Source organism: Pteropus medius, unplaced genomic scaffold (assembly GCF_902729225.1).
Source record: "Pteropus medius unplaced genomic scaffold, Ma_sr-lr_union100, whole genome shotgun sequence".
Taxonomy (NCBI): domain Eukaryota; kingdom Metazoa; phylum Chordata; class Mammalia; order Chiroptera; family Pteropodidae; genus Pteropus; species Pteropus medius.
Window position 1 is genome coordinate 13,898,556 of NW_024351543.1, and position 23,457 is coordinate 13,922,012.

General features: G+C 40.4%; 2 protein-coding genes across 9 annotated transcripts in view; one reads left to right on the forward strand and one right to left on the reverse strand.

The window, feature by feature from the left end:
* Window positions 1-20,534, forward strand: part of UBP1 (upstream binding protein 1) — a 51,575-nt gene extending 31,041 nt beyond the window's left edge. Inside the window, exons 5-16 of one of the 5 annotated variants that reach the window (XM_039843434.1) lie at window positions 414-520; window positions 2,185-2,337; window positions 2,431-2,541; window positions 2,980-3,087; window positions 7,511-7,614; window positions 9,664-9,718; window positions 9,964-10,057; window positions 12,755-12,845; window positions 13,603-13,721; window positions 16,006-16,148; window positions 16,823-16,874; window positions 18,569-20,534. In XM_039843434.1, the coding sequence (XP_039699368.1) occupies window positions 414-520; window positions 2,185-2,337; window positions 2,431-2,541; window positions 2,980-3,087; window positions 7,511-7,614; window positions 9,664-9,718; window positions 9,964-10,057; window positions 12,755-12,845; window positions 13,603-13,721; window positions 16,006-16,148; window positions 16,823-16,874; window positions 18,569-18,606 (1,175 nt within the window). In that variant the 3' untranslated portion in view covers window positions 18,607-20,534. Of the gene's footprint in view, window positions 1-413; window positions 521-2,184; window positions 2,338-2,430; window positions 2,542-2,979; window positions 3,088-7,510; window positions 7,615-9,663; window positions 9,719-9,963; window positions 10,058-12,754; window positions 12,846-13,018; window positions 13,152-13,376; window positions 13,449-13,602; window positions 13,722-16,005; window positions 16,149-16,822; window positions 16,875-18,568 lie in introns of those variants that run through there. The other 4 variants (XR_005648803.1, XR_005648801.1, XM_039843435.1 and 1 more) reach the window with 4 other exon arrangements.
* An 840-nt stretch (window positions 20,535-21,374) lies between these two features.
* The window catches only part of FBXL2 (F-box and leucine rich repeat protein 2), a 63,366-nt gene continuing 61,283 nt past the window's right edge, over window positions 21,375-23,457 (reverse strand). For 3 of the 4 annotated variants that reach the window (XM_039843436.1, XM_039843440.1, XM_039843439.1), the window contains 2 exons: window positions 23,104-23,316; window positions 21,523-22,466 (listed from right to left, as the gene is read on the reverse strand). In XM_039843436.1, coding sequence (XP_039699370.1) covers window positions 22,359-22,466; window positions 23,104-23,316 — 321 coding nt within the window. In that variant the 3' untranslated portion in view covers window positions 21,523-22,358. Of the gene's footprint in view, window positions 22,467-23,103; window positions 23,317-23,457 lie in introns of all 4 variants that reach the window. The other variant, XM_039843437.1, reaches the window with a different exon arrangement.

The following is a 23,457-nucleotide window of genomic DNA, read 5'->3' on the forward strand; positions in this document are numbered from 1 at the left end:
TAAGCTAAAGAAAAGAAAATGTTATTAAAATCATAAGGAAGAGAAAATATATTTACAATATTTATTGAAGAAAATGTTTGCATAAGTGAACCCGTGCACTTCACAGCATGTTCGAGGCCCAACTATAGTTTTGGGGGGGATTTTTTTGAGTTTAAAACCATTTATTTACTTCTTACTTAGCACTGTCCATCGTATTCTGAATAAAATGAAATAGAAACCCATGGTGGGAGAAAGTATGATACTCATTAGGTGGGTTTTGATGTTTAAGTGGTTGACCATATAGAACATTAAAGAAAAAAGTTCAGCATGGAGGTATAATATTTTCATTAGAGCATAATCATACCTAGTAAGTTGTAAGCTTTTAAATTATTAACAATGGATGAGTTTCTGTGTAACTTCTTCTTAAAATATAGATATTCCAATGTCTGTGGGAATAATTGACACAAGGACAAATCCAAGCCAGTTAAATGCGGTTGAATTTCTGTGGGACCCTGCAAAACGCACATCTGCTTTCATTCAGGTTTGGATTTTTTTTGCGTTACTAGAAGTATACTAGCCTTGTCATTTAAAAGGCCATGGATGAGACTGAATTCTTGACACATGATATCATTTTCTTTAAAAGCTTATTTGTAAACTATCTGTAATGTCTTTTTAAAAATATACAGTTAAATTGCAGTTAATCTACTAAATCCACCCTTTACAGACTAACATATAAAGACAGTCTGATATGTAAAGAATTATTCAAATGTTACTTTACCATTGATAGTAGTAACAATAATCGAAACTTCCATTTTTCATAAAATACATTATTCTTGAATAAAAGCTGCTATTTAAAAGGATATGATTGAATAAAGTGTAGTTTAAGATTCTCTCTAGCATTTTTTAAAAACATTTTAACACTGAAATTTTCAAATGTCCCCAAAAGAGAATAATAATAATGAATTCTCTATACTCATCACCTGGCTTCAATAGTTATTGGTAGCTTTTTTATTTTTAAGTTATTGATGGAATACTTTAAAACAACCCCAGGCATTTCATTTCACCCATAAATGTTCAGTTTATGTCTCCAGGTGAACAGTTTCTTAAAAACAAACATATATAAAATAAAATCAACAGTAATTCTAATACCCAGGATGTTCAGATTTGTAAGTAGTAGATTTAAAACTACTGAGCAAGAACTCTCATGTAGAAAAAGCCAGCTGCTTAATCCCAACCAGCCCAAGTAGGCTCTGGTTTGTGTGAACGGAAAAGAATCTTTGGTATTTTGAATTTTTGTTGTCCGCCAGTATTATCTCCAATTAATAGTCACTAGGGACGTAGTTCATCTTAGTTGAATATTTTCTCATACTGTTTGTCTAACAGGGTAACTAGTTATGTTCTGGATGAAAGTGATGTTAAGAGCGGGCCTTAAATCTCAGGTCGTGTACATTCATATTGCAGAGATCAGTTTTAATTTTGAGTTAGTAGAAGATGGGATATGTAGCAGCCAGAAATTACCAAAGTCTTGTTACTAACCCTGTAAGGTGCCCTAAAGCTGTCTTCATGGTAGTACTAGTAGAGGGGGCAAAAGTGGTGGAAGAAGAGAACTGCCCTCAGGATCCTCAGTGAACTCTGAAGAGTTGACATAAGTTTAGATGGATACAGGTAGGACAAGTATTGGGCTTTCTGGACGGTGGAAATTCCCCAGACAACGTGTCCCAAGTCTTGTAGGTTGGAACAGCAGTACGATGATTGGGCAGAGTGGCGTAACGGCAGTAGAGGGTAAACAGTGGAAGCTCTGAATGGTGAGATGAGGATTGCTGTGGATTGAGCCACATGCAAAGCTCAGGACCCTTGGTCTGAGAGCAGCACAGGGTAGACTTAAAACTACTAGCAGGATCTCTCATGTGGAGATAGGGGAAGTACACAGTTCTGCCCCTAGGACCCATGGTCGGGCCAAGTCCCACCTTAGAGGAGAGGAATTGGAATGGAGAAGAAGGGCTTATTCCCAAAAAATTCAGAAAGACGCAGTTGGATCTGTGAAAGGAAAGCCATATATTAAAAGCAGTCAGAAATTCATGACAGATATCTGGCTAGTATGTGGGAGTTCCTTTTAAAGGATTTTGAATTTATAGAGGTGACAGGACATCCAAGAGGGAACAAGATTCAGCAGACAGTACTTTCCGTTTCGAATTGTTTTTTTAGGTACACTGCATCAGCACAGAATTTACTCCGCGGAAGCACGGAGGTGAAAAGGGAGTGCCTTTTAGGATCCAGGTTGACACCTTTAAGCAGAATGAAAATGGAGAGTACACAGATCATCTACACTCAGCTAGTTGCCAAATCAAAGTTTTCAAGGTAAGAGATGGAAACCAGGCTTTCAGTAATAAGGCCCAGTTTTACTTGTAAAGTTGTAGTCTGACGGATGAAATAATGTACTTTGTGTTTTAGCCTAAAGGTGCAGACAGGAAACAAAAAACTGACCGAGAGAAGATGGAGAAGAGAACTGCTCACGAAAAAGAAAAGTATCAGCCATCCTATGATACCACAATCCTCACAGAGGTAATGCAGAGCCGCATTTGGTGTCTGAAGAGAAGCAGAGGTTTGCATATTACACTGTTTCTGAGGATGAGTTTCGCTTCAGAGGGGTTGGGGAAGAGTGGGTGGTAGATCGACATGTTCTTTGTGAAATTTGTGGGGGAAATATTTTACGTACATTTTATAGTGGATTGGTTTCCTGGGTGGGATCTTGAATGAAGATGTTGAAATCCCAATCAGGTCTCAGAAACAGACCTTTAAAAACCTTCAAGTTGGCAAGAGTTTAAGTCGGGGCCTAGAATGTTTGATTTTTGTCACTGCTGGGGTTTTGCATTTTCTTTAACTTTGAATCTTGCTAGTCATGCAATTGTTTAATTGGATTGCAGAAACATAAAACAGGGTATTAGAATCTTTCTTTGTATAATGAAAAGACATTGATCCCAATCTTTGGTGTTTGTCCAGATGAGGCTTGAGCCTATAATTGAAGATGCAGTTGAACATGAGCAGAAAAAGTCCAGCAAGCGGACTTTGCCAGCAGACTACGGTGATTCTCTGGCAAAGCGAGGCAGTGTAAGGGACTTCTGCTTCTCTTTTCATTGTGCAAGAAACCTTGTGCAGTGTTAGATATAGGACCTACTTCCACCGAAAAGTAAAGCCAAATTTGTTCTTGATGTCCTTGTCTTGATTTAATTTGCTTTTGTTTAGACTTCTGCTTTCTGTTTGTTCCTCACTGAGGAAAATTTCCTAAATCTAACACTTTAAAACAAAGTTGACCATATTGGGTGGTTTTGGAGGGAAAGACGACACTCAGAAACGTGTTCCCTCCCCGTCTCCCTCCCTTCCTCCCTCCCTTTCTCCCTCTGCGCACACACTTCCTTCAAGAGCACTGGAATTTATTGAAAATACTTCCTTTAGCAAAATAGTTATTTTTGTGTAATTAAAAAAGGTTTTGTTTCCTCATGTATAACTGATAAGAAAATTTCATGGATATTTAGAGAAATGATGGCAGCAAGCTTGATATTAACATATGCAATACTTTGTGTCACATTTTCCTGCATGTAGCATAAGAATGTGTGGCTGTCTGTGCTTTTAAAAGCCTGTTTGGCAGCACTGGTCGGAAAAATTCTTTGACTGCATTAGCGTTTCTTCTTGGCACCTGCATTGTTACTTTATGCTTCAGGCCAGAATAGTGCACCTTGCTACACTCAGACCTGGTTCCCCCAACACACAGTCAGGAATTTTTGGTCGATTGTGAATTTTGTCAGCTTAAGTATAGCAAATCGTTAACTTTATGACACAACTCTTCATCTAACAGTCCAGATCAACTGTATACCCACAGTAGATGTAAACACAGAGCATTAAATGATTTTTATATGACTGTCATCATCTGTATTAATGGCTGCTCTATTCATCACTGCAGTATTTGTACTATCATGGTGCCAAAGATGGAATCTTCACTCTTAAACACATGTCTGTAATTATCTGTAGACTATGAATGTCACAAGCACTATCACAGGAACCTCATATCCACATTAAAGCATTGAGCGAAAATGTTTTAAATGCAGTAAAACTGAAAATGTACTCATCTCAATGGATGGGGAGCCCACATGTTGCGTTTTCTTTAACTGGGCTTTTTGATGCAAATCAAAGGTTTTGTGGAGCAGCCATATACTCCTTCCCCAAACGCCCGCCCCTCCAGTGTTGTTTTATCCTCTTCTGCTCTCCCAGCTGAAGACTCACAAGTGAATCTTAGTAAACTTTTGGGGGGAAACCCCAGTAACTCGTCACTTTTCCCCTCTTGTTAAAAACTGTTAAACTTATTAAAAGGAATGGGTCGTGATAATTCATAAATTAAGGAAATTTGTTCAAGCCCAGAGCTAATCTGAATATGGTAGAATTATCAGTAAATTATTAATGATTCTTAACTAAGTCTAAAGTATGCAAAACGTCAGCAGTTCATTGGCCTGGGATTTCACATCTTCCTAGTGCGTGTGCTGCCCTGGGCTGTGTTTGGTTTGGTAAAGATACTTCTAGGGGTTTTTAGAGCTGCTCTTGGAAACCTGTTTAAAAATAAAGTACAGATTAACACCTTAAAAGAGACAGTCTGTAGCATTTCATATACTTCTTCAAGTGCCTACAAAGGAAGGCCAACATTTCTTACAGTTAGGATAGCTACGATTGGCTTTCAATAGAGAAGGGATATCCAGGCTTACCTTGGACAACAAAACCCTTAGTGTGTCTGTCAGTCTTTGCCTCTGAGCTGAATTTTATTGGCTCAAATCTGGGCTTCCAGTTTCTAGAGTCTAAGATGGATCATTTTCTAATCTACCTGAGGAGGGACTTTGTTCGCAGTATATCAAAACTGTGACTGTAATAGAGTCCAGGCCAGGCCAAGTAGCGCTGGAGCCTTAATGAACTACAGATTGTCTTCAAGCAGCACAGGCACCGTGGTACCAGTGCTTGCTTTTAAAGACAGGGAAGAATGACAAGGTATTTCTTTGCCTTTACCTCCTGGGTTGAGACCGCTAGAGAACTTATAAAACACAGGCAGTCAGTCAGGTCTTGGTGTTTCATTCAGCCTGGCCATTTATAGCTTAGAATCCATTATTTTCTAAAAGTAGAGGCCTCCTAATAGGGCCGGTTTCCTAGTGTTCAGTGAATTGAGTCTCATATTTATTGGTCAGGTTTTAGATGCCAGCTGTTAACAGCCTTACTGCTGAAAGAGTCTGGTTGTGTAAAAGTGAAATAGGTATGTTTATGAAGCTTCAGTCAGTTCGGTATCTCCACCGTGTTACTCCACCATACGAACTTGGTGCTTTCGATGGCTTCATTTCCTCAGTACACAACTGGCAGTAATTACCAAAGCAAATTTGGGGAGGCTTGATGTTAAAGGTTTACATTATTTAGATGAGCATATAGCTACATTGTAGTATTTTGTATCTGGGGGGAGGAAAATCCTCCTCATGTAGCAGGAAAATCTTGCAGGTCATGGAGATAACTATGAGCATTGACACCCACAAGGTATTCCATCTGCCGCTTGGCTCACAGGGTCCTGGGTTCCTCAAGCTGTATAAGCTGGGGGCAGTGGGGGAACTGTTCTGTGAGATGCAAAGTAAAACAGCAGCCTTAGTTTAAAAAGAGTAGGCCTTGTGTAACATTTATAGTAAAGTTGGTAGGCCATGCAGTAAGTTTAGCAATGCTGTCCAGCCAGATTAGATTTCTTTTGTAAAAGTTGATAGTAGTTGAAACAATAAGTCTGCAGTCATTCCCCCATTTCTGAGGGGCTACATCATGGGTAGTTGTAAGGATTGTTAAGATCCAGGATTTGTTTCATTTTCCTTGTTTCCATGTTTCCGATGGGCGTCAGATGACTGCTTTAAACTCCTGTCACCACTGGAGAGATGCAGTTTCTGCCTTCAGGTGCTTCACAGTCTCTTAGCGCCTTCACATTAATGGTCGTGACACGTACACACAAAAGGATTTCGAAAATGATATAATCCCTTATACATTTTCAGGTTGACATCTGAAAGTTTTTATTATAAATTTAAATAGTTGCAAAGGAGACAATTTTCTGGCAGAGTAAATAGTTACATTTACAATTTAAGATAAAACAATTTGAAGTGTTTTCTGTGGAACTACCTAGCAGTTTGACACCCACCATTGTTCATTTAAAAAGTTCATGATCAAGCTCTTTAAGTCTGAAATTTTATTCTGCTCTTCCTTCTTGATCTCGTTTTCTCATTCATTCCCCTTAAATAATTTTACCCTAGTAAGACATACTTTGGTGCTTTCAAACATCACCCTGATTATTTATTTGCAACAAACTTACATAAATTGAAATTTAATTTTTTTAATTTCCTGTAACCATAAGCTCTTAAATCAGTTGAGAGATTTTAAATTTATCATTATTGGTCCAAGTTATCAAAACAAATTGTACAAATTTAGATGAATAAATATAAAAATAGAAATGTTATTGGAAATACATCCTGAATGACAAGACAGGGTAAACCGTAATTAAATTCTAGATTTTTTTTTTTTTACTAAATAAGAAAAACTTGTTTTAGATAGGTTGATTTTACTTTCAGCCAGGGTCATTCAGGTCTTAGAAGTCCTTTTGATTTTTTTTTTTTAAATGGGAAAAGTGATTAAGAAAGGGTACCCTTGAAACCAAGGGCATTCTCGGGCAGATAGGTTTTAGAAAGAATACCCACGGGTGAAATGGACCCCTCTGTGGCTCAGATTCGAAGACTTGTACTTGACACCACCCTGGCCTGCTCAGCATGCTTTGACTTTAGCTTTTTCACCTCTTCTAATTGTAATAGTCAATGTGCCTTTGTATCTTTGCTCTTTCTTTGGTCAGAATTGTGCTTGAGCTAAAAAACATTTTAGTTCACCATGCCCCTTCCAGAATATGTGAATAGTAAATACATGTAGATAGATAGGTAGATATAGGCAGTACCATATGTAGTTGATGTATTTTGGTGCTGGGCCTGTCTCATCTTACTTGGGGATTATTAATCTTAGAGAAATCAAGGAAGCAAATAGTTACTGGTGAGGGCAAAAGGAGCACTGGGTAGGACAGAGCCACTGTCCCTGTCATTGTATGATGTCACATGTTGTTTATGAATCCTTTCTTGCCTCTATACTCTTAAACCTTGATAAGCACCTATTGGAGAATTGATACAGAGGCAGGTGAAGATTCTCGAAAGCAAATTGTACATAAGTATACATTTAAAACGCCTTCATAAGTTTTTGCTGCTATCGTCACTTCAGGTCTTCTCTAAGATTAATGTGTCTAGATGCATACAGCAAGTAAAAATTTTCCTTGCCACACAGAAGTAAATGTGATATGTTTCTACAAGGTTGCTTGATGAGTGTCAGGTGTCTTGTGTTTTATAATCTTGCATTTGGTCAGACTAGAGTGAAATTCAAAACCATTCCTTCCATATCCTTTGAAAGCGTATCACTAATTTATTTCTGTTTCTGTCCTTAGTGTTCTCCATGGCCCGACACCCCCACAGCCTATGTGAATAACAGCTCTTCCACAGCGCCCACGTTCGCCTCTCCACAGCAGAGCACTTGCAGTGTCCCAGACAGGTATCTGGCTCGTGTGATTGTGCGCCGGAGGCTTCACTTCCCTTCACTTCCCTTTCTGTCAAGTTACAGTAACCTCTCAGTTGTATATGTGAAGTATGTGATAATGGGGAATAGCCTCCTCAGTTCAGGGGGAAATCATCTTTCTCCACCTCCTAGCCTTTGTGCTCCTAGCCCTTTCTGGCTCACACGTTCACAACTGTGGAAATTGTAGGAAAGGGGCCATTTTCAAGATACATTCTTTGTGAGATAAAAAGAATATTAATAGAGTTCATGGATAGAGAAGGACGGAGTTATTAAGGTGAAACTGACTCGACTATGTTAAGACTGCATTTATTATAAAGTATGCTTGTGTTTAATGCTCACCATATCAAACAAGGGTTATTTTCTGCTCTATTTCTTCTCCCTCCCAGTAGATACACTATTTTTTTTTCCCGATTAAATTTTTAATGTTGAAGGGCTTTCAACTTCTAAGGAATTACTGTGGTTTTGGAAACGGAAATGGTTGACTTTGTTTATTCTATTATCTGGCCTTGACATGCAACCGACAGTCTAGTGAGCTCCGGGTGGGAGCAGGAGCTGCGTCTCAGGCATCCTGAAGATGCCGCAGTGGTGCCCAGAGGGGACTCTCCGTTACTGGGCTTTGCCGAAGAACCAGTGCCGAGTAGGTCAGATCAGAAGTTCCCTATTGTCGGGAAGTTTCTTGCTGGGAAGGAAAATTATGAAAGATGACAAAGGAACAAGTTCTCTTTATACTTTGGTTATTCTGACAAGGTGTGCTGTAAGAAAATACTACAGACCGGGTGGCTCATACACAACAAGAATATATTTCTCACAGTTCCGGGGGCTGGAAGTCCTAGATCAGGGTGCCAGCAGGGTTAAGCGCTAGTGAGGATTCTTCTCAGGGTGGCACACTGCTCACTCCATGCATCCTCACATGGTAGAGAGCAGAGCATTGGAGGCACACTCTCTCTTGACTCTTAGAAGGCCACTGACCCTACTCACGGGGGCTCCACCCTTATGACCGCATCTAATCCTAATGAATCCCAAAGGCTTCACCTCCTAATACTATGTCACACTGTGGGACAGGGTTTCAGCACACGAGTTTTGAGAGAACACAAACATTCAATCCATAACAGGGTCTGATGAGAAGACAAACAACATACTTTTCTCAGAGGAGATGGTGGATACACTAATGAGGCAGCTCGTTTTTGAGGTTATTGTGCTTTTAAGAGTAGAAAAACACTCTTGGACTCAGGAGAGACCAGGAGGCCAGCATGTTACTATATAGTAGGGTTCTTCTAGTTTCACAGTCCAATCTGAACAACCCTAGAAAATGGTTATGATTTTAGAGACAAGCTGTGAGTTCACGTATTCACTAGTTGACTGGATATTTCCTGAGAGTCCACTGTATGCCCAGCACTGGTCAGATGCTGTGAGAGACAAACCCCTGTCAGAGGAGCTTAAGTTTTAGCGGGTGAAGGACGATGGTAAACAACATCATGAACCTAAGTAACTGAAGTACCAGTGTGTAGAAAGGAGTCGGGGCCCAGGCCAAGAAGGTGGCCACGTTCCCTGTGGAGTTTTTCTCATTTTCATTTTACCGTAGAAACAAGTATAGTGGTCTAAGTTTCTTTTGTCCTCCTGAATTTCACCGTCTTTAGTCATAGATAAATAATTAAAGGGATATCATTTTCTATTTTGTTTTAGGATTATCATACCATTTCTTATAGCTCATTGTTTTCTTAAAATTTTTTGTAGCTATTTTCAATGGTTTATCTTTCTTGGTTTCTCTTTTCCCCCTCTAACTAAAATGAATGAATATCCTTCATTTTCCTGTCACCCTGGAGCCCTTTTATTTCATAAAAAGAGAAAGAGGCACAGATTAAGATCGTATTCACTCCCTGACCAGTTGTGCCAACATTCTTACTGCAAATGTACATGGCTCTGTCACATCGTATCATTTTAAATTTACCTAGTTTAATAGCCTTGAATGTCTCTCTCTATATATATATAAAATGTAATAATTATCTTTCCTTTCCTTCTCTCCAGCAATTCTTCTTCCCCAAATCATCAGGGAGATGGAGTTTCACAGGCCTCTAGTGAAGTAAGTATCTTGTTATTAAAACTGTCAGATGCTCTCAGAGTCCTGCATTTTTAAAGCTCTGACAGGGGCTTGCGTCATTGTTTGGGTCACTGAGTAGTCAGATCTATGTTGTTCTTGGGTATTTTTTTTACTTCAGACCTGGAGGATTTCTGTGGTTTCAGTGTTCTTTATAATATGCCAGTGACTTGGGTTATTTTTTTGTAAGTTTGAATTGTTCTGTTCATGTTCATTTTCCTTATTAATAGCAACTTCAGCCTTCAGCCACGACCCAGGAAACACAGCAGTGGCTGCTCAAAAACAGATTTTCTTCATACACAAGACTGTTTTCCAATTTTTCAGGTATGTGTGTGCGCGTGCGTGTGTGTATATGTGTACGTGCATGCATATGCATGTTTTGTTTACTTGTACTTTCATTAACCTTAATTTTTTTTTTATTTTGAAGTAATTATAAATTCATAAGAAGTTGGTAAGACATGTACAGGAAAATCCTAAGTACCTGTCACCCAGTTTCCCTCAGTGGTGACACCTTGCATACCTGTCGTACCCTATCAAAATCAGGAAACTGTCATTGGTACAGCCCACTTTACCAGTTCTTTGTGCCCTCATTAATGTATAGGTGTATATAGTTCTATGCAATTTTTTTCATTAAATTTTTATTTTGAAGTAATTTTTGTTCATAGCAAAGATGGTACAGGGATGTTCCGGGGGTACCCTTCACTCACATGATTACAGTACAGTATCAAAACCAGGAAAATTGACATCGGTGCAATGCATGTATATAGTTCTGGGTCATTTTATAACATGTATAGGTTTACATAACCACCACCAAAGTTAAGATACAGAATCACATTCATCACCACAAGAACTTCCCTTATGCAGCCCGACCCCAACCCTTCCCTAATCCCTGGCAGCCATTAATGTGTTCTCTGTCTCTCTGATTTTGTCATTTCAAGAATGTCACATAAATGGACTCATACAGTATATGACCTTTTGACATTGGCTTTTTTTCACTCAGCCTAATGCCCTTGAATCTATCCAAGTTGTTTCAATAGTTGGTTCCTCTTTATTGCTGTGTAGTAGTGCATGGTACGAATGTACTCAGGTGTGGTTCTTATAATACTTAAGTGTAAGCTTTTTCTTGTATAGTAAGCTAAGAGTATTTAGATGGATTTTAAAAGAAACCAAGCCGTGCTTCTGCAGATGGTGCAGCAGGAAACCTGTTTGGAGGGACAGTAGTAGATATACCAGGTGGGGCAGGGGCAGCATTTCCCAGATGTTCCTGCAGAACCTTACTAACATGTCCTGAGAAACGCTGGGCCACAGTGAAGTGCCAGTCAGCTTTCCTTTGCCACAGTGCGGTGGAGCCATAAAAATGCATGTTGAGCCTTTTAAGGGCACAGAACATATGTGTTCCCATACATGGCCTAGAGAAAGCTTGATTTCACAAAGAACAAGATTTCCTATTCTTGTTCAGCCATTTATTGCAATGCTTATGCGATGATTAGTCAGTCCCCTCCTAGTTTTCTGCGTCTTTAAAGTACTGCATGAAAGTCATGTGCTACCAGCCACATTTCTACATGAGTAAGTAAAACATCTTATCTGTGAAAAACTGGAAATTTAGAAATTTTAGTGTGTCAGGGGGAATGCATTTTGAAACCTTATAAGGCAAACGAAGAATATAACACATACAAAAAGCTCTGAGCATTGCAACCAAGGGCGGTCCCAGGCTGTGCCTCTTACCTTAGACAGTTGCGTGTTTCCATCTAGAGAGTTCTAAGCTCTTCTCACTCTGACTAGTGATTACGTGACTTGGCCTCTTGTCTTTACCCTGTGAGCTTCCCAGCAATAGAATGGTGAGGAGGAGAGGCGTCTTCTTGCTCTGAGCCTCTTGGCCGTCCACCTTTCAGAAGGGGTTGTGCACATGAGCATCTGTCCAGTTCTGTGGCAGGATTAAGGATGTGCATACACACATCTCTGGTCACAGCTGTGAGGCCTGTTTTCAGAGGCTCGTGGTCGGCCCCAGGGGGCAGATGAGAGAACCGGTCTGTTAACTGAGTCCATCAATGCCTTATGGGCAGTGTGCTTCTCTGGTCTTTATTTCTTTTAAAAACTGTAAGACTGTTAGGCACTCACATGCAGGTTCTCAAAAATAGTAAGATAATCCCGTTACCTTGTTACTTTCTTAAGCGGTTGTTTATCATATGGAAGTTATGCCTTAATCCCAGAGGGTTTCTTAATTCTCCCAATAAACTACATCTTGAATGTTAATAAAGGGTAAAACAAAAGATTATGGATGCATTCAAACATAAAAAGTAGAAGAATATGATGAACTCCATGTAACCATCCCCAGCTTCAAAAATGGTCAGCCTTTGGTCAGACTTGCTCTCTTCCCCTTCTCTGTTGTGTTATACAGCAAATCCTGCATACCATGTCATTCACACTTGTCAAGTATTTATGAGGGAAATCTTAAGGTATAGTACGCTATTGTCTGCCATGCTTTTGTATTAAAACTGGCTGCTGTGACAGAGTTATGTTATAGAATGTTTGACTTTGCATGTTTCAGAAAAAAGGCCTATTCCTAGTTCTCCTACCAAGTCATGTGACTTGAGGCAAAGTCCCCAAAACCCAAGACTTCCATTTCCTCTTTCTGTGAAATAAAAAATTATTCTAGGTGATCTCAAGGTAAGTTATCTGGAATCAGACTCCTGCTTATCCACACAACCACAATGCAGCCAAAATATTGCAGGCGGTGAAATCATCTCTTGGAACAGGCAGTCCTGTGAGTCCTGCTCGTTGATCTGATTCGCTACCTTCTGGGCTTCTGCGCTCCTTCTTGACACAAGACATGGAAGAGCCAGCGTTTTCTTTGGCTCTGAGAGACAGGGGTGTTTGTACGTATTCTTGTGTCGTTCATGTATATGTGTATATACACAGGCGACCTGCGATGGTTTTGAAGGATTTTTAACTGCGTAAAGACAGTCCTGCTGGTAGTTTTTTTCCCATTTCTTAGAAGAATCTCTTTTTGCTGTTCTCCAGGTGCCGACTTATTAAAACTGACAAAGGAGGATTTAGTACAAATTTGTGGTGCAGCCGATGGAATTCGGCTCTATAATTCACTGAAGTCAAGGTAAAATACTGTGTTTTAAAGGAACTGTTTTGCCTGAAATAAGAATGCCCCTTTCTTTGTGTGGGGAGTTGGGGCAGAATGTATTTCCACACCAGGTGGGCGTGTGCCTGTGCGCGCTGTCGAGCATGGGCAGCGTCGTGCTCACAAGAAGACTGTTTTGTGTGCACCTTCAGGGCAGGCCCAGATATGATGCAGGCACTGATGGGGGCAGAGGTAGACTGTAAGACTGGTAGAAATGCACATGGGCAGTACTGATTTCTTGAAGACGACTGGGTTTGTTGCCAAGAAAACAAACTTCTCATTTAGGTGAGCTATACAGAATCTATGGTTTTCAAGGTCATATGACTACTAAACAGTTATTTAAAATGTAAACTTCTAATTGTAAATTAAAATGAAAGAACCGTACACTGTGCTGGCTTTTAAGATCCATTTACTATCATTGCTGTTTCTAGACTTGTGTGAGAATTCCGTTAAATTTAAACCTTACTGATTTTAAATTGCTGACTTAATCTTGAAACTTAAATTTACCAGCATCTGACAGACCATCTCAATGGTTTAGAGTCTGGATCATCAGATTAGACCACCTGTGATAGTTGGTGTGAGGTGTGTGTTTTTATATTTTTATTAATAAATTATTTTGTATAATGAAATAACATTGTAAAGTTCTCATAAGGAAATAGAACTTAGATTCCTGTAGTTGTCATCCGTACATGCGGTGAGGCAGCTTTCTCTCATGAGTGGCATCTTCTGATTGCAGGTCGGTTAGGCCCCGCTTAACCCTCTATGTCTGCCAGGAGCAGCCAAGCAGCACACTGTTGCAAGGGCAGCAGCAGGCTGCAGGCAGTGGAGGCGAGAATGGCAGTGGGACACCCTACGGTGGGTATTGAGGGCATCTCAGCTTCCTGTCACTCCCTTTCGAACACTGAGGCAGAAATGGGAAGCGCCTGAAGAGGCTTTGAAGGACTCCTGCCACATAGGACTGTCTAGTTGCTGATGCAGGAGTCCTGGCAGCAGTGAGCTCTAGGGCCAAGTCCTTTGAAGAAGAGGGACCTAGCGGCCTTTCTCAGTTATTTCAGCCACACTGTGGATCTCTTGTTTTATATGGCCCTGCCAGAAATATCGAACAAGCAAAGACTAGCTTGAATGCTTTGGGGTTTTGTCGGCTTAAAAAAAACCCCTCACATTCAGTGATGAATGTAACATTGGCAACTTGGCAGGGAAGCTGGAGGGTTTTTTTCTTTTTATCCACTTTACTGACCGGTGGAGAAAATTTTAAATATCACGTGTGCAAAGACGTATCTGTGTATCAGTGCTAAGTGTGTGGACTTGTCTTAGACAAGCATCTGGCCTGAGTTCTGTGTGGTGAGTCTGGTGCCGTGTCCTTGTGTCATTGTAAATATGCTGTCATTCATTATCCATCTGAGTATTATTACGAGGGCTTCATCATCCTGCAGGTTTTCCTTAATTGTATAATAGATAGAATACTGGATTAGGGCAGAGAGAAAAATCCTGGCTCTTCTCCCTTCTTCCTAATGTGGTCCTTGGCGGGGGAAAGCATGTTTTCTCATTTGCGAAGTGAGTATATGGTAATCTCTTCCCTCTTCCCACATTCTGAAAGAAGATAAGGACAACGCACTCAGAACTTTTCGCAGAAAAATGTGTTATGGACTTCAGAGAAGTAATTTGCCCTAATATTGGGTAGAGCTCTGAAAAATACTTTGTAGTTTAAAAGTTACAGAAAAATCCCAAGGAAAGCATTACTACTTTTCCAGTTGGTATCATTTTGACTTCAAAAACGGTGAATTTTAAGACTAAAGATACAAAGTCTTAGTCTTAGAGATTCTAAAGGAGCAATCAGTGTATCTGGATCTTCTATATCATTTGCATGTGGTCAGGATTGTAATGTTTTGGAAGGTACATCCTCAGACACCTTCCAAAACATTACAAGGTTTGTGGAGGAGTGTGTGGAAATTTTGGCGAACTTAACCTGAGATCGGGGTAGGCAAACTTTTTCTGCTGATGGCCAGTAGTAAATATCTTGATTTTGCAGACACTAAGGGCTCTTCCTCACTCAGCTCTGCAGTTGCAGTGCCAAAATCACCACAGACAATATGTATATGATGGGTGTGGCCATGTTCTGATAACATTTTGTTTTAAAAGAACAAGTAGAGGGCAACGAGTTTGGCCCGCCAGAGGCTATAGTTAGAGACCCTGCTCTATATCATCTCTATAGTCTTACCCTAATTGTAGTTCCAAGTTCTAAGCTTTCCATAATGCGTAATTAGCAAAGGTTTCTACATTTATAAACACACATAAAAGAAAAAAAATCCTTGTTTGGGAAAGCAAAGTTCTAGCATGATATTACTGATCAGTGTCTGGCTCGAATCAGTAATTGAGCTGGACCTACAAGAGTCACACTCACTGCAGATATGCCTGGCTCTGTGCAGACAATGGCTGCTGCTAAGTTATGTGTTCCAGAAACCCGGGACACTGGGTGGACTGCACCTAAGGGACTGTCTGTAAAGGAGCAGCGGGCTCCACTGTGCACATCCTTAGCTTTTCATGAGCTACCTTTAAACTGTTCTTCATTCTTTGGGGGAGCAAAAGTAGGAAGAGGCAGCATTTATTCCTCAGGATAAATTCCCAGTCATAGGATTAGTGAATCAATAACTATGACCTTTTTAGGGTTTTTTTTTTTTATAAGATATATTGTTAGAAACATCACTTTTGAAAACAGCTGCTTTCAGGTATAATTTCTATACCATAAAATCCTCCCATTGTAAGTATACAATTTAGTGACATTTTAATATTTACAGTTTTATAGCCATTACCACAGACTAAATCCAGTTTTAGTTCCGTTGCTCCAGAGAGATCCTGTGCCCATGTGCAGTCATTCCGTTTGTTTTTAAGAAAATTAAAACCTGAAATCCCTTTGTACAGAGATTACTGTTCATGTTTATTAAATTATATGTGTGAGCATAAATAATGTATTATATTTCAGACGAGTAGTAAAGGGGGAAGAAGTATATAGATATACACACGCACATACTTATAAACGTGTGTGTATTAGTATTTTGAAAGGTGTAATCTTCCTATAGACCCAAGTAGAAAACAGATAAAAAATTATTACTAAAATACTGTTATTATTTTTTCTTTTCAGTTTATCACGCAATCTACTTGGAAGAAATGGTTGCCTCAGAAGTTGCTCGAAAACTTGCGCTGGTGTTTAATATTCCTTTCCACCAAATTAACCAGGTTTACAGACAGGGTCCCACTGGTATTCACATTCTTGTTAGTGATCAGGTAACTAACTGGCATGCCCATTTGCTTTTCCCATTCACATTGATGTTTACTGACATATATGAACACAGAACTGTAGAACAATTCTGTGACCTTTTTTGCAAGTACTCATGAGAATCCTTTTCAGAGAGTTGGGGGTCGAAATTTATAAGAATTTATAAGCAAGAGTTTGGGTATGCTGGTAAAAAGGAATACAAATCCAGGACAACTGTGGCTCAGCTCCCTGCCCCCTTTTTTTAGTTCGGACACTTGGGAGACTCGGAGGTTCGTGGGGCTTTGGATGTGTTTTCCTTTTGTCCACATTTTGATGGCAAGTTTTAAAAAACAGCAAGGCTAGAAGTACAGTTTCCCCCCAGTGTTCAGTGACAGTGCCAAAAGAGCGCATACGCAGTGACTTGCTGTCAGAGTCGTTATTCACAGGGCCCCGCAGGGAGTGCTCCCCAGGGGGTTGGATGGGTGACTGGCCAGACCTCTCGGGGACCACTTCTGAACAGGCACTGCTGCCAGTGAAGCAGGTGTAAGTTTTTACTACCTCACATTGTGTTTATGAATTACCATTTTGGCTGTCAAGTCCTGTACTTGTGCAGCAATGTATTCCTTTAACTACTAAATTTAATCTTTTTTAATCAGTTAAGAAAGGATGGTTGGATCTTAATTATACATCTGCTTTCTTCTAGATGGTTCAGAACTTTCAAGATGAGAGTTGTTTTTTATTCTCCACAGTAAAAGGTACTTTGAATGTGCGCACGTGTCTTGAAATGCTGGAGTCATGGAAAATAGTGTGTGCCTGTAATCAGCAGTTGTCTTGTGTGCTCACTTTTGGAAGTGCTGGCTTTACTAATTTTAAGAAGAGAGTTTGAAAAATGAGTCAGGATAATATTTCTAGTGGTTGTAAAGAAAATAAGTGGCGATAAGGAAGAGGAGTCCAGCGTTCGGTGCTAGAAAGGCCCTGAACAACACGGGCTCAGTAGGGCTCCTCTTCTGGCGGGGAGGCAAACCAGAATTGGCGCACAGACGCACATAATTACACATATCTTAAGTGCTATGAAGGAACAGGAAAGTGGGGTGTTTATGGATACCGGGGATCTAGGTGGGGGATGTGAAGCTGTCAGGCAAAGCTGCTCTGAGGAGGGGTCATTAATGCTGAGATCTGAAGAGTGAGAGGGAGCCAACCACATGAGGAGCATCTCGAGGCCGTGTGGGGCTGTTTGCTTGCAATATCCTTTTCCATCCCTTCACTTTCCAGTCTTTGTCTGACACATACAAAGTGAGTCTCTTGTAAGCAGCATGTAGATGCGTCTTGTTTTTTAATCCATTCAGCTACCCAATGTCTTTTTATTGGAGCATTTAATCTGTTTATATTTAAAGTAATTGTTGATAAGTATGCACTTATTGCCATTTTGATCATTGTTTTTAGGTTATTTTTTATAGCTGTCCTCTGTAAAGAAGGGATTTTTAAATGCGAAATTATTGTATGAGAAGAGACTTAAAAACTTGGTGGGTTAAGATTTAAATCTAATCTTAGCACAAAAGCTGTACCTTAAAGAGCAAGATGTCATGTGTCACCCCTTTTTGGAAGTCGCTGTTGAAGGGAAAAGCACAAAACTGTTGAAATTATGATTTCACTTTGCGCCTGACTTTTGCACATGCCATCAAGGTACCTGCAAGGCTGAGTTTTAACTATGAACTGGTTCATTTTATCTTTTACTTTCACATCTTTAGCTGGGTACTTTTCTCAATTTTTGTTCTCAAAGATTTTACTCTACAAACTCATTATCTAAAAAAGGAAATTCGTGCTATAATTGTATAGTTGTGTCCTGTGAAAGTAGTGGACATTTCTAAGGTCAGATGTCACAGGATCTCTCTTCCAATCTCATGGTTCTGTTTGTCAGATAGTTTTGTCCTCATGAAGAAATTCATTCGTTCCTTGATGAAAGCCTGTCCTGCTTCTCCCCATTTCCTTAGAAACACCGGGCCATCAGGCAAAAGTAAAGATGGCTATAAGCACTCAGTTTATTTGTGTGCATTGTATAGACTTGGCTGGCCCACCCTGGCACAGTGTTTTCACCTGCTCTGCCTCCACTTCTTGCCCCCTTGCTGACAGCACTTTTGTTTCTGGTCTTCATACCCGCTCTGTCCCCACCCCACTCCCCGACCTGGCAAGTGGTGTTGGGCGCAGAGTGATGCTAGGAGCACGGGCCACACACCAAAGAGCAAATGTCTAAAAAGGGAATGTGTACACAAAGTTGCCTTGGGGAAGAGGAGCTAGAGCAAGTTAATCAGCTTTTTTTCTGTAGAACTGTTTAAAGGTAACCTCTGAACTGGGGAAGGAGGGTGTAGATTTCTGGGTGTTTTCAATTTAAAAGTCTTGATTTTCCTAAGCTTGGCTAAAAAAAACTAACTTCTCTTTCCTTTTTCTGCAGTTGAAAATAGTGGTGGTATCCACATAATTTTGAAGTGATGTCTTACGGAGTCTGAACTGTATTCAGTACCAAATAAAGTCACGCTTAAAAGTGTGTGAAGACTGAATCCAAGAAGTCTTGGGATTGGATTTTACCGTATGAAATGTTTCATATTGAAAACACAAGATGACCTTTCTAATGAGCTGTATGAGAGGTGACTCTCCTCACTGTCACTGCCGTAGCCATGCGTCCTCACGAGCGTCAGCACGTCGGGACAGCACGCGTGCAGCTCTGGGGGCCATGGTGCAGGCAGGGCTGCCTGCTTCCCTGGCAGAAGCCAGTAGATACAGTTCCTAGAAGCAGCCTTCGCTGTCTTTTTACACTGTATGTGGTTTGGAAATGAATGTAAAAACATACTGTGGGCATTTACCTTTCTGTGCCAGTTTGGCTTTTATTGCCTGAACCTTCTGCTGACCTCTGGCGGAGCTGGGGGACAGTGCTGTGGTGGAGCCGGCATGGAATCTGTCTGCAGAGAGATGCGATGTGCTCCCGCAGTAACTGGTGGTCAGGTAAGAGGCTCGGCACCTTCTCGGAAGAATCATGTCTAAGGGTGTACATCTGATGTAATCATGACAGATCGGGGAGGAGCCGAGCCAGGAAGACGGGCTGGAAGCAAGCTGCATTATCAAGAGTACCTTGGTGAGAGGATCAGTGTAAATCCTAATAGGTACAAAGACTTTTGTGTTTTTGCTTTGTCACAGATTTATTGAAAAACTTCTTGCTCCTCCCATTTTTAGCATTTTGTTTCTGGTTTTCATTTTGAAGCCCCATTGTCTTTTAAAATTATGTGTTCTCTTTTTCTTCCATCCTTGTCTTTGCCCTTCCTAGCCCACCCTGCACCATCCCATTCTTAAACATTTTTAAAGCCCTCCCCAGACATTGGAAATAGGTGACCTACACAGCGGGGGAAAGTGTAGTTCCTGACTTGGCGTTAAGGGGTCTTCCTTATCAACAAGTTGAAATTCGTCTTCGAACACTAGACATCGTAAATCAAACACTAAATTGTACCGTGAAAATTCCTTATACTTCTCAAATGTTGAGCTTTAGTACGATCATGGGTAAACATTCTGGTGATTATTTAGAGGCTTTTGGTGTACCATATAATAGTTTCCTTTTCTGTTTTAAAAAAAAAAAAACCTCACTCATAAAACCAAATGCTTGTCTGCCAGTATACTTTTTAAAGGGAATCTACTGGGTTTTTTTGCAGTTTTCCCACCATCTTTATTGCTTTCCTTTACCCAAAGCCTTTCCCAAAATTCATCAGCGTTTTTGAGGCCTATAGTGTAGCACACCTAATTTTTTAACTTCAATTCTATTTTAATTACAGCATCTCCGTCCGTTTACCCAAGTGTCTTGGTTTTGAATGTATTATTTGATCCTTATTGTTTTTCAAGCAGAAATAGGAATGAGTAATTTTGAGTTTAAAATCTCTCCCAGAAGATAAACTACTTCAGTGAGTAAAAGCTTTGACATTTTATGTTTTATTCAAGCACTGTCTCTAAATATTTCCATCTTCGGTTTGAAAATATATAACTCTTATAGACCCTAAAGCAGGAGAGCTCCCCTTTGTCCTTTGCTTTTGTATGACCACATATTTTCTGTACCAATCACTTGGGAAAGAAGCGAGCTTCTCTCCTAATTGTTTGAGTTTTGCTTGTCTATTTAGCATTCCTTTTTTGAGTCTCAAGATATATGGAACAATAAATGTCATTTAATGCTGTGTGCTATTTTGAATTCCTCATCGGGTTTTAGAAGTGGGGTAAAAATAAATGCTCATCAAACTTGAACTTACACCAAGTGGTATTGAGCATTAGTCTATCCCAGTGAAACAGGTTAAATTATGGCACCAGCAAATTTGCTACTTTGTTTTTTACTAGTAGGATGTATACATTTCAGTATAATAAATGTTTTCCGATTGTTTTGCAAATGTGTGTCTCATTTAAAATCCCAGTTCCTGCCAATGTCACAAGTCGTAGAATTGGGAGGTTCCGTGTGGATGTTGAGTACACAGCAATCCAAATGTTATATAAGGTGAGGTCCCTGTGTTGTTTTCTCAAGAAGAAACCAGCCTGATTTTCTTATCAGAAGTTCTTCTGTTTTGTAAATGAGGTCATGGGGTCATTGTGTCTTGGCTCAAAGGAGAGAATGTGTAGAAGGCCCTGGTCATTTACATAAAATATAAACTGTAATTCACAATCGCTGAAGCACGTCTGTTATATGTTCTTTTATTGAAATGGCATACTGTATCAGTCATTTTCCCCCCCACACAGTGGTGCAAATGTATATTAATAACTCCTATGGTATACACAACTTTTAGACCAGCTAATACTGGAGTGTATCATAAGGCAATGAAATCATCAGGACTTTAATGCTTATTCTGATAATCCTGTTGATTTATGGGGTTGTATATGTATCTGCCTTCTCTTTCTGGAATCAGCCGAGGCATTGTGTCCTAAATGCTCCCATGGTCCATCTAATAGAAGTATGGTTAGTCATAGGAAAATAACGTCTTGCTTTTGCTGTTTCACTTCAGCTTCTCATAAGCGCTGGACTCCAGTTCAGGGAGTGGTTGCTAGGAAGGGTCGGCCACCATTACCAGAAGTTCACAATAAAGTGGTGATGATGGTTCCTAATCTTAGTGTCACACACATGGACAGCAAGGGAGAAGCTCGATCAGCTTATCAGACACGAGCTAATATTGGAAGGTCTGAATTTGGAAAATGGTTTTGTTTATCTGCCATGGATTATAGCAATAAAACCCTGACTTAAACATTGCAACGGTGTATTCATTTTTATGGGTCTAAAAGGTGCCAACACTTGATCTGAGTTTTAAGTGTATAAAACTTTTGAACAGTTCTGGTGTAACTTGATTTCTAAGATTTTAAAATAAACTTGGAAAAAAATCACACCCATTCTACATGCATCCATTATTTTTAATTGATTGTATTATAGATAATTTAAGCCTTAATTCTATTTAAGGTCTCCCAAATTTTGAGATATGACATGAATAACTTTTCTCCTATAATAAAATTGCACTGTGTGCTGTAGCAAATGCCAGAGCTTATAATTTCCAATCAGGCAACACAAACTCTGAGTTGATTTAGTTTAGTTTTTGGTCCCCAAAAGTATATGACAAGTTGACAAAAGGTGAAGACCCTGCTCCACCCAGTTTAGAGTCCTTGTTTCTTTGGTGTCTCATGGAAACCTATTAACTTGCCTTCCACATAAGTCTCTACATATAAAACTATCAGGTATTATGAATTTGAAGTAGTCACTTTTTGATAAAGGTAGCTATTTAATCTTCAGAGTGGAAAAGTCCAGCTAATCAAAATGGAATTGTTGTGAATTAACGTAGGCCACTGTCTTAAGTATCTGGTAGAAAATCAATAGCTTATTCTTTGTGCTAACACTGATGGTCTGTTTCAGGAATGCTGACAAAGTCGAGGCAGAACTTTTGTACCTAGGAAGGCACCCACCTCGTAAGAAGTCAGGTTTCTTGCACGATCCTGGCTGTACTGAGGCCACTCTTGCCAGGTGTTTACTGACACAAGGCTTCAATCTGATTGCATCAGAGCAGAATAAAGGTGAAAACTGTCACCAGAGTTACTGCAATCTCTAGAGAAGTCTTTTACCTGTAAATGCCTGTCCCAGTGGCGAATCAACAGATTTCCGTGACTGTAGAGAAGGCCAGGAAGACTGTCCTCTGGAGGAAGGGACACCTCATCATGCCTTGGGCCCTGGGCATCTGCTGTCAGAGAATGACACAACACCTGCACAGCCGATGTCCACTTCCTCCCACTGCTGTTGGTGGCGTGACAGGCGCGAAATAGGCGTGGACTTTGACATGAGGGAGCTGAGCCTGGAAATAGAAAAAAATGGAATAATCTTTACACTGATATTTTTAGGATTACAGGCATAATTCTAGAAAAGCCCATAGTTCTCCAGGCAAATTCTTGAAAAAAGAATTTCTGGGGTCGGCTAGACTACTCCTGTTGACAAAGGGAAATGCTATTTCTGCCCAGGGTAGTCACTAGCCTTGTATGCAAAGTGAGTTGAGTTCTTGACAGCTGTAGCATCCTGGTGCTGCTCTGGGGTATAAATGCAAAGTTGCATAAACTTAAAGCATAGTCAAGAAAACAATGTAGGTGAACTATGTGGAGAAAGCAAGCCAAGTTCTATTTGTTTTCTATTAAGCCTTCTCACCTGGCAGTTAGCCAAGACCATGTTCCACCTCCTTCTGGTAATGACCTCAAGCCCCTTTCCTCCTTGTAAGGGTGCTGATCACCAGACTATGTGGAACCCATTCTGGAAGCTGAATCTTCTAAGGTGGGGTCTAATAAGGAAATTGTGAAGACACCTAAGGAGATACTAGTATACCAGACTAGTTTGCATAACCATTGGTTTAGCACAGAACAGAGAAAATAGATGTTGATTCTTGATATAGTCATTGCTTGCTTAGAAACTGCCAGGGGTACCAACTCCAGCCCCATGCTTACTCGCATCCGCTTGATGCCTGTGCGCGTAACCTGCTGACAGTCGTACAGCTCAAGGCGCTCCAGGCCACGGCAGTTCTCCAGGTGTTCCAGGGCCACGTCGGTGATGAGGAGGCAGTTGTCCAGTTCCAGTACCCGCAGTCTCTCATGGCCACAGGTGCTGTTGCTCAGGTGCAGGATTCCATCATCTGTGATGAGCTCACAGTGGGACAGACTCTGGAAGGGAAAAGAACAGATGTTTGCTAGACCCTCTCATTCCAAGGCTCATGGCCTCGGAAAAGCAGGAGAGCTGGGAGCTGGCCTGTGCAGTATCCCACAGCACCCGTTAACGAACAGGAAGATCAAACACAAAGCCTT